Below are 10,404 nucleotides of genomic sequence, written 5' to 3' on the forward strand. Positions count from 1 at the left end.
GCTCCATTGAGCATCTGACTCTTGATCTCTGCTCAGGTCATGATCCCAGGGTCGTGGAAGGAGCCCCGTGTCGGGCTCTGTGCTGGGCATGGCGCCTGCTTGAGAGTCTCTCTCTCCCTCTGCCCCTCTCCCCATTTGTGCACTCTCTCCTTAAAATAAAATAAATTATAAAAAGAGCTACTGAGGGATGCCTGGCTGGCTCAGCCAATTAGAGCATGTGATGCTTGACCTCAGGGTCCTGAGTTCAAGCCCCACTTGGGGTGTAGAGCTTACTTTAAAAAAAAATAAAAATGGTTGTATTTAAAAATATATATATAAAGAGCTATTGAGGGCCACATATCGTAGCATGAATTCGTATAAACCGAGGCTCCAAAACAACACCCACAGGGGTCAAGTAGGTAACAAAATTGAGGGAAAGGGGCCAGGTTGTGGAGACCAGGCAGGAGGCTGGTGAATGATGAGTGTCTTGTCTGAAAAGGGCTGGCCTGGCCCAATGGCAGTATAGGAACCTCAGTGCCACATCTTCCTCGTGTCAAGAGAAGCCAGAAATCCAGACTCTTATGAGAAATGTCCCGATTTTTAAATCTCTAAGAATTTACTTCCTTTGCTGCTCTCCACAAGCCCTGATGTGGAAAAGAGCTTTTTAACATAATGCAAAATCAGTGTAGGATTTTTTAATTTCAAAATATGAAGTGAAGACCTCTTCTTTTATTGAATAGCAGACAGTATCATTAAGAAGATAAAATGAAGCACTTTGATCTAAAATTTCAAGTTCACAAAAACATAAAGTACTTTATTTATTCTAACCCAGCAGGATATATGCCCAAATGTGATCATCAGACATGGAACTGAGTGGCACGTAAGATATGTAATATTCGGTGATTATAACCCAATAGATGGACTTTGAACGCCACAGTTATTATTAACATAAAAAATTTCAGTGTGGACTACTAAATAATTAGTACCGTCAATGTGGTAAATACATTAAATTACAAATCTTTACATTTGTACAGGACTCATTTTACAAATAAATGTTTTAAGACTCAGCTGTCCAACTTTCATTTAAACACTAAATGCTGTTGAACAAAAAGTCTGCAATAAATATTCCCTCCGGTGGGTGCGGGAAATGCTTTTACATAAGATCTGTTTACAATGAATATCTGAGTAAATATTTAAAATTGTAAACTCCATGTGGTTACTGAAATCTTGTATTCTGAAAAAGCTCTTATATTTTAAACAAACTTTAGTTATTAATTTAAAAAGTAACTCTTCTCACGATGCTAACATTATTCATGGTTAGGTTTCTCCCAAAATCGTAAATAGGTTGCTCACTGTCCCTTCAGGTTGCTTAGTTGTTAATTTTTTTTTAAGAGAACCTTCAATAATTACTATCAGGTATTTTACTTTGCTTATTTATGTATATGTTTGTACTAAGACTCACTAAACAACTCAAAAGAACATGTAGGCCTTTCCTAAACATTACAGCTGAGTTGTCTAATTAATACATTTTCAGCCAATTTGCAACTGTAAATTGAAATGGTGCCTATTTTGAATAAAAGCAGCATAAGTTGAAATGTAATAATCACCACGTTTTCAAGGCCAGAAAGCAATTCTCTTAACGCACCCGTTCTGTGATGGGAGCTGGGAACCTTAAGACTAAGAAGGCGCTGTATTTTCCTAGCACATTCCTCCATGACATCGCCGGCTCCCAGGGAAATTTCCCCAGAAATACTTGCAGCAATGGCGACAGCACTCCACCTGTCTGCCGTTGTACGACGGGCTGGATTTATCGCTGTGGCCCGTCAGCTGGAACTGAAGTCCGGGCAGCTCTTCGCAGGCAGCGGGGGCTCCTGCTGGAGTGGGTAAGCGAAGTACTGGGGTGACACCAGGAAACCGGATGGCTGGGTCAGGTGGATTGGGTGGCCCGTGGTATAAGGTGGAGGCGGGGAGGGCACCAGGCAGCCCGGCTCTGCTCTGGCAAAGGAGAATCTGCGGACGGAGCCCCCGGTGGAGCTGGAGCTGGTGGCCGTGCTGGACTGTCTGGAAGGTGCCCTGAGGCTTGTGGAAGTCAAGATCATGGGCAGGGTCTCCGTCTGATAGCTGCGGAGTGAGAAGCGGATTGGCTGCTGTGAGGGCTCCTTGGGTCTCAAGCAGGTGCAGCAATAAATAGCCACTAAAGAGCCCAGGATGATGAAGGCAATGAAGATAGAGCCAACGATGAGGAAGGGAACGTAGACGGGCTCTAAAAGGTAAAACAAAAAAGACACACACAGGTGTTTGGACAAGAGTCTCCCAAACTCCAGGCACCTTTCGGGGGGGGGGGGGGGGCGGGAGGGGAGTGACCCAGTATGACCACCGCTGTCAGCCCAGCCTCTCAGAGCTGGTAACCTCTAAAGTGCAAACTGAGATGACCCAATATTCTTGCTCCGAGCAGGGAGGAAGCAAACTGATACTGTAGCCTCTGTTAGCAATTAGCCGTTATATTGCACATCTGGAAGTCAGAAGGAACAGAATCTACCCTCCTGTTCATGCACTGGAGGGAGGGAAAGTGTGAGTTTTTTGGATACCAGAACTTCTGGATGTAAACCCAGGTTTTTGGTAGTTTTACCACAGTGGGGCACTGAGGGCTCTGACCCATCTCCAAGGCTGAAAATTCATCTCCCATCCGAGAATCTCCAATCTAAGCAAAGAGAGCCAGGCCTGTAAATGAGCCCTCCATTATGAGACTATGGAAAGAACCATAGAGAGAAATCCACAGGGCGCCTGGGTGGCTCAGTCGGTTAAGGTCTGAACTTCAGCTCAGGCCATGATCTCACAATTCATGAGTCTGAGCCCCTCATCCGGCTCTGTGCCGACAGCTCAGAGCCTGGAGCCTGCTTCAGAGTCTGTGTCTCCCTCTCTTTCTCTGCCCCTCCCCTGCTCACTCTCTGTCTCTCTCAAAAATAAATAAACATTAAAAAATAAATGAAAATAGGGGCACCTGGCTGGCTCAGTCCACTAAGCGTCCGACTTCAGCTCAGGTCATGATCTCGTGGTTCGTGAGTTTGAGCCCCGTGTCGGGTTCTGCGCTGACAGCTCAGAGTCTGGAGCCTGTCTCAGATTCTGTGTCTCCATCACTCTCTGCCGCTCCCCCACTTGTGTTCTGTCTCCCTCAAAATTAACATTAAAAAATTTTTTTAAATAAATAAAAATAAAAGTTTTAAAGAACTCCATAGTGGGCCCAAACGAACTGCGTCTGTGACCGCATCTTAAATTGTCATCTCTGGACACTTCTTCCTGGAAGTGATTTGGGATGCCCACTCCAGCTGCCACACCTCTTCCCCTCAATTTCCACCCAAACTGTGGGTTGTGGCCAACCTTAGATCATGAGGTAGCTCTTGGTGTTGGTGGCCCCAACTTTCCATGAGGGCATCCCTCTGTCAGAGCAAACCCATTTCCTTCTCTCTGTGCACGGCAGACATAAAATCTCCTACCCCTGAGGCACCTTTGGGACATTCTCCAAGTGTCTCTCCTGTCTGATAGGGCCACCTCTGGATGCAGCCTCCAGCTTAGAAGTAGAACCAAGAAAACGTGCATTAAACTAAGACCCTACTGTGTGCCTGACTCTTACTTATGACCTGATTCAGCTCTCCTGGACACTCGGTGAGGAAGGCATGGTACTCCCTGTTCTCCAGATGTGGAAACATACTCATTTTTGACCTTCCCAAAGACACACAAGCAGTGATGGACAGGGAACTATCAACCCCAAGGGTTGGGGGTTCCTCGGTGTAAGCTCTACCGCCTACCGCCCCTTCTGCCATGTTTAGAAGCACCCTGTGGAAGGGGAGGGGAACGTGACTGACTAGCCACTTACTCCCCCACTGTCTAAACATTCATACACTCACTTAATTCACAGTTTGTCTCCTCTGAGAGCAATATGTGCATTTAAAAGTTTTTTTTTTCTTTAACGTTTATTTTTGAGAGGGGAGAGGGGGCAGAGAGGGAGACACAGAATCCGAAGCAGGCTCCAGGCTCTGAGCTGTCAGCACAGAGCCCGATTCGGGGCTGGAACCCACCAACCTTGAGATGGGAGGCTTAACCCACCGAGCCACTCAGGCACCCCAGCAATACACGCATTTTAGAGCTGAGAAGAGGCCCAGAGAGTTAAGTCACTTGCCCAAGTGGCCCAGCTGGCAAGCGGCAGTCACAGGCCAAGGTCCCTGAGATTTTGGCTAACCGCACCTCAGTGAGTGTGGATGCTGCCCTCTCTCCTGCTGGCCTGGGCAACACAGCGGAGCCTGGAGGCCCAGGACGGAATCCCCGCTGCAGACTGCGCTCTTAAAGAAAGCAAATGGGTCCCCCAGGGTGAGTGGAGAAAAGCCAGGGGAACGAGTCTGTATTTTTTTTTTTTAACACACCAGGATGGCCTTGAGTTCTCTGCTTCCCCCGTCCCACCCCCCCCCCCCAGCATCTTCTCTCCAGAAACCCATTCCCCAATCCACCAGAAGTTAAAGTCCTTGAGAGTATAATCGGGTTCTAAGACAAACCGGGGTCTGCTTTTCCTCTGGGTCCTTACGCTCTCGGCGGGCGGGGTTGGGGCGGAGTGGGGGGACTTCGGGCACCATTAATTCTTTCCCGGGGAACTTCTGGTGCCCGCTTCTGACCTCTGCTGTGGCGTTCTGGGGTGTCACCCATTCTTAGCTCCGCCCGCTCCCCGGGTTTCCACCGGTAAAACCATCGCCTCAAGCTCCAACGGGTTTCCCAGACGTTCCCATTCAGGTGGAAAGCTTTATTTTCTTTCCTTTTTTTTTTTTTTTTTTTTTTTTTTTTTTAAGGTGTAAAGTTCCTCTGCTGGGGTCTTGATTTATTCCGCTCTGAAGTGAGCGGAAATTTGACCCGTGTTTTCCGACAGGAGAATAGGGGGCGGGCAGCCCCTGCGACCCTGGTTTCTAAATCTCCACCTCGAGGACCTGGGCATTTCTGAAAGGCGTGACAATAGGGGGTGGGTCGGAGAGGGTAATTCGATGCAGAGAAATGAAAGGAAGTCGGGAGAACGAGACACAGGCTTAGGAAAGCTACCAAAGATCCACCAAAAAAAAGTGGGGAGGGAGGATAAACGTGGCTGTAGTTCCTTAGCCCTGCGGGGCTGCAGATGAGCGCTCCCCGAGAGTTGCGGCCCCCGCCGCCGGCAGTTCCCCAAGCTCCCGGGGTGACCCGGGCGCTCGATGGGGAGCCCCCACCGCCCTGGAAAACCGCAATCCGACCTGGCGCTGTCCCGGTAGCTTCTTCCCCTGACCTCCCGCGTTCCCGAGACCTACTACTGTCTTGCCCGGGGTCAACGGGTGCAAGCCCTGTGGTCTTCGCCGTCCCTTGCAAACTTTCCTCGGGCCGACCCGTGGAGACCGCGCGTGCCGGGAATCGGGATTGCAAAGCAATTAGGTCGCCTGACCCGAAACGCGACCACCCGCTCCGGCCCCGATGCCCCCACCTTGGCCGCTCCAACGCGCGCAGACCCAGGACCGCCTGGGGCGCACACCCGCGGGCGCCGGGCTGGGGCCCAGGGCCCGCACTTACGCGCGGTGATGCCCGGGTGCTCCAGCTCGCCGCGGTCGTTGGTGCAGCTTCCCTGCTCCAGCCTGGCGTCGGCCGCGGCGCAGCAGTAGCGCAGCGCGCAGGAGCCGCAGCAGATGGTGGCGTCCGGGGTGTCGAAGTCCTCCGGGCACTGGAAGCCCTCGTGGTAGTTGCCCTGCACGTCCACCCAGCCGTGGCAGTATTCTCCGGACTGCTGGGCGCCCGCCGGGCTCCAGCGCAGCCAGCCCAGGAGGAGCCAGAGCGCCAGCAGCGCCCCCATCGCCGCTGGGCGCCCGGGGCGGCCGGGAGGGGGACGCGCGCGGCCGGAGAGCGGAGGGCTGAGCGCCTCGGTGCCGCCTCCCCCGGGGCGCGGCGGGAGCGGCTGGCCGCGGCGTCCGAGGCCCCTCTGGCGGGGGTTAGCGGGGGCCGGGGAGGCGGCAGCGGCTGCGCGGCGGACTCCGCAGGCCAGGCGTCTGCATGGTGCGCGGGGTCGGAGGGCGAGGGCCCGCGGGAGGCGCCGGCAGAGGCTGCTGCTGGGGCTGCTACTGCCGCCCTTTGCCGGTCTCATACTGCGACCCGCGCCAGGGGCGCGCCGAACCCTCGGCCGCCGCCCTCCCCGCTCCTCAAGGGAGCCATCGCGTCCCGGGCGGGCGACCCCAGCGCCGCGCCGCGCCCCTCCTCGGGGCCGTCGCCGGGGGGTCCGGAGCGGAGCCCGAAGGAGGAAGAATTCGAGATCCCCACGTGCGGGCGCCCGGGACCGGCGGCCCCTGCACCCCCGCCCCTGTCTGTCACCGGAGCAGGAGTCAGCCCCGCCGCGGCCAAGTACAAACGGCCTCCCGGTTGCTGACGGCTCTGCCTGCAAGGCGTCCTTTAAAAAGGAAGAGGGAGGGGGAGACGCCGAGGGTTAAGAAAGAGTCCGCCCTCCCGGGTCGCGCCGCTGGAGCTAATCACCGCGGGGGCGCGGGCCGCCGATGCCCCTGCGCTTTCTGGTTAGTGCGCCCCCCTCCGCCCCTCCTGGTCCCCCCCCCCCCCGCCCACCGCGCTCCCCCAGGACTGAGCTCTGGAAGTGCGGGCATCAGGCCTTCACACACACATACACACACACACACACACACACACACACACACACACACACCCTCAAGTCTCGCTCGGCCCACAGAGCTCCGCAGAGCGAGTGCGAGGGCTGCGGGTTTCTACCGCCATCCACGCGCGTCGGCGCGCGGGTGGAGACGCGCGGTTGCCGTGTATGGGTGTAATAAAAAGCGGGCGCGGCGACTGAACTTTGTCGAATCTTCCGTCGCCTGTTGCACAGATGCGGACTCGATCCTGGGACACCTGTTCTAAGGGTTCAGAAAGGACAATGTGATTTTAAGGGGCCGCCGACATTTGCGCTAAGTTTTCCACCGAAAAGTTTCCATTTCTAAGAGGAACGGCACGTTTTCACAAACAGACACACACACGCACTCCCCCCCCCAGCCCCCCCCAACCTGCGTGCGGGCGGGTGAAGAATCGCCGGTCACCTCCACCAGCCGAGGGCAGCTCGAAAACCCTCAAAAAGCACGACTTCGTTCGCGCCCACAAAGGAAATAAGGGAACAAAATTAATGATAATTGAGCAGATCTGAACTTCTGTTCGGGCAAAGAAACACATTTATTTAAATGATGTGTCCCCTGTGTGCTATTTTCGGGGGCACCGCTCCTTTAGCGGCGTAAGTGCCTTATGAAACTGGTGTTATGTGAAACCCAGGCTAAACTCAGGCATTTATTTTTACTGCGTCCTGAACTTCCTCTCATCGTTTACTGCTATGTGTGAATATGTTCCACGTATCTCAACCAATTTGTCAAACACTCTGAATGCCCGTGCCACTGATTTAGATGTTGGCAAGTTAAGTGAAACAAAAGAGACAAAAGTTTGCTGTGCACCAGCAATAAAAAGTGTGCGGTCAAAAGCATTTACCACGCCCGCGGCTTCCCCGTGATCCACAGTCAGTTCAGAGAAGCTTTTTTTTTTTTTTTTTAACTCTGAATAAAACGGTTTCTTTCTTAAAATCCAAGTGAAAGTATATTCCAAGTAAACGATTTCTTCTGATTCCTTCATTTAAATATTGGGATTAGCAGTTAGTTATGAAAACGTAAAAACAATGCCCAACATTTCAGATGGTAAGTAGGACTGTGTAAATATTTTATTATATTGCTGTCTTAGAAATACATATTGCTCGAGACAATAGCTATTAAATAAAACCAAATTAAGTTCAAGCTTTTATCCACAAACATACAATGGGACAGTTTTTCTTGACTTAAGTATACTGAAAAATTGTTTTTGCAGAAATTTCTTGGGTGCAATGTTTTTATTTACAAAAAAAATGTTCTTGCCAGACTTAAAGTTTTTTTTTTTTAATTGTGTGTTAGGAGTGTTGTTTGGATTGTATATATCCTGAGCAATTAAGGGAAAAGGTCATTTAGAACCACAGCAAAAGGGAGCTCTAGTGATCATAATAAGATGATAAAACCGCAAAGACATGTTTACTGCTAATAACTTTCCCAGAACCACACCTCTTTATATTATTTTTGTTAAATTTGAAGGAATTCCATTACATCACAACTGGAAGAAGTTCTGCGACAGCAACGTTTGCTAGTCCCCCAAGGGTCAAGTTTCTCTCATTAGCCAGCTGTTCTTTGATAGCATTAATATTTTAAGGAGTGATTTGTTGGCGCTTACCTCCCATTAATTACATTCTCCGTGCCACAGTGGGATTCTTTTCCTTAGGACATGAACTGTAATGAATTCCCTCATTCAAAGCTCCTGTCTAGTTGACTTATTTAGAGGGCATTTTTCTCAAATTTAGTTGGATATTTACTCATGGAAAACAACCAAACCTTCGAGTTACTTGATACTCCACAGATCGGACATGTGTGAATATTCGAGCAACTGTGTGCCACGCTTTCATATCTAGATCCAGGTGCCTTACAACAATCAGCTCAGGGGGTGTGCCCAGGGGGAGGAAATGTGTTTGGTTCTTTGTCATGAAAGAGCTCCTCGAATTTACACTGACAAATTAAACTGCAAAATTGATGTTCTCAGAATGCTCTTGGTGAATAGTAAAAGAATATGTATCTTTTAAACATCCAAATTTTCTGTTATTCTGTTACTACTTTAATAGTAAAGGAGGATTAAAAAGTTCTCTTAGACCCCCCGCCCCTTGAAGACTCTAGAGGGAAGACAGAGAGATGGAAAATAAAATCTATACCATCTGGGGTATTATGCGGAGGTTTGGGAAATTCTATATTTTTCCTTATCTCAGTAACACAAATTCCATATTTTGGTGAATAACACAATCATAAGGGATCATTTCCTCAGCCTACATTCTCTGGTGGCCCTGCCTCCAGGAAATTCTATAGGAAATGAGTTAAATGGTATGATGTCTGGAATTTGCTTTAATAAACACCACTAAAAGAGAAAGAAAGAGTGAAAGAGGGCGAGAGAGAGAAAGGAGGGAGGGAAGGAAGGAAGAAAGGGAGGGAGGGAGGAAAGAAGGGAAGGAGGGAGGAAGGGAGGGAGGAAAGAAAGGATGGAAATAAAGAGAGGGTAGGGAAGAAATGGAGAATGGAAGGTGGAACAGAAGAATCTGAAACACAACTGGCAATCTGTTCATCACTGTAGCTGTGTGAAGGGTACTTGTAAAATTGAAATGCAATTCTTTCTATTTTTATGCATGAAGAAAAGCTACATACGCAAGTGTTCTTTTATTTTTCATCGATAAGAATTGAGAGCAGCATGAAACCACCACAGAGGAGTAAAGAAAAGGAAGGCAAAAGGAATGCATCGGAAAGGGTTGGAATCAAAATGTACTAGGAAAGGGAGGCGACAAGGCCAAAGGAATGCAGAAGTGAAAAATTAATTAATTAATTAATTAATTAATGAAAGGACAAGTCACTTTGGTTACGGAAATCCTTTCCAGATCATTTGCATTGGATCCAGGAATAAAATAGAAAACAGAAAGTGTTCAGCCTTCCCTGAAGTTCCTTCCTGAAGTGATTTCTTATCACCTACCTTCCTTTTATAATTTTGCCCAGGACTTAATGGAATTTTCTTCCTTGAGTCGCTCACTCCCTATAAATCTCTTATTCCACAACCCTGTCAATCTGAGTTACTAGAAAGGTATTTGTCCTCAAATTTGCTTTAGCACATATCCACCACTGGAGAATAAATAGCACCGGTGCCCAGAAGTGTACTCCCAGCCCCCAGCAGCCCAGTTCCCAGCTGGTCCCTCCACCTGCCCCGTGCATTAGCCAGCCTCAGAGTCGTCATTTATGAAGAGGAGATTGGACATAGTGCCCTTAGAATAGTGTTTCTCAAACCATAAGGTGCATAGGAATCACCTGGGGGGGCTTGTTAAAATGTAAGTTTGATTCCCAGGGTCTCCGGAGGGGCCAGAGATTCTGCATTTCCCAAAAGCTTCTAGGTGATGCCAGGGCTGGTCTGAGGACCATCCTCGGCACCCCTCTGGGCCTCCTCTGCCCTTGCCCCCACCCACAGGGGAAGGAATGAATGGAGCCAAAGGGACCTGACCAAAGCCTATTTCCTCACTTTCTATCTCACTCTCTGGGCCTTAAGATACCAGCTTCGCCTCCAGACTCAAGCTTACCTCTATGGTTCACGGAAGCCATTTCCTGGTCATAAGTGGTTCTAGGGCCAAGTGGTTAAAAACATGTAAACACAGGCTAAGGAGTCCAAATCTGTACAGGAGAGGCTCCCTGCAGTGCAAGATGGAGTCTGAGGTGGGAAGGAAGGGGCAGGGCAGACCAGGCTGGTGGCCTCCAGGTCTATTCTCGTCCCAGCTCACACATGTTAGAG

General features: G+C 49.9%; 1 protein-coding gene across 1 annotated transcript; it reads right to left on the reverse strand.

The window, feature by feature from the left end:
• Window positions 1-1,669: 1,669 nt before the first annotated feature.
• On the reverse strand, window positions 1,670-6,484 carry SHISA3 (shisa family member 3). The gene is made up of 2 exons (XM_023253152.2): window positions 5,554-6,484; window positions 1,670-2,242 (listed from the first exon to the last, which is right to left on the reverse strand). Exons 1-2 carry the CDS (start codon window positions 6,116-6,118, stop codon window positions 1,803-1,805), a joined length of 1,005 nt encoding a protein of 334 aa, XP_023108920.1. The 5' UTR covers window positions 6,119-6,484; the 3' UTR covers window positions 1,670-1,802.
• Between the last annotated feature and the right edge of the window lie 3,920 nt (window positions 6,485-10,404).

The sequence above is a fragment of the Felis catus genome, chromosome B1 (genome assembly GCF_018350175.1).
Source record: "Felis catus isolate Fca126 chromosome B1, F.catus_Fca126_mat1.0, whole genome shotgun sequence".
Lineage (NCBI taxonomy): Eukaryota > Metazoa > Chordata > Mammalia > Carnivora > Felidae > Felis > Felis catus.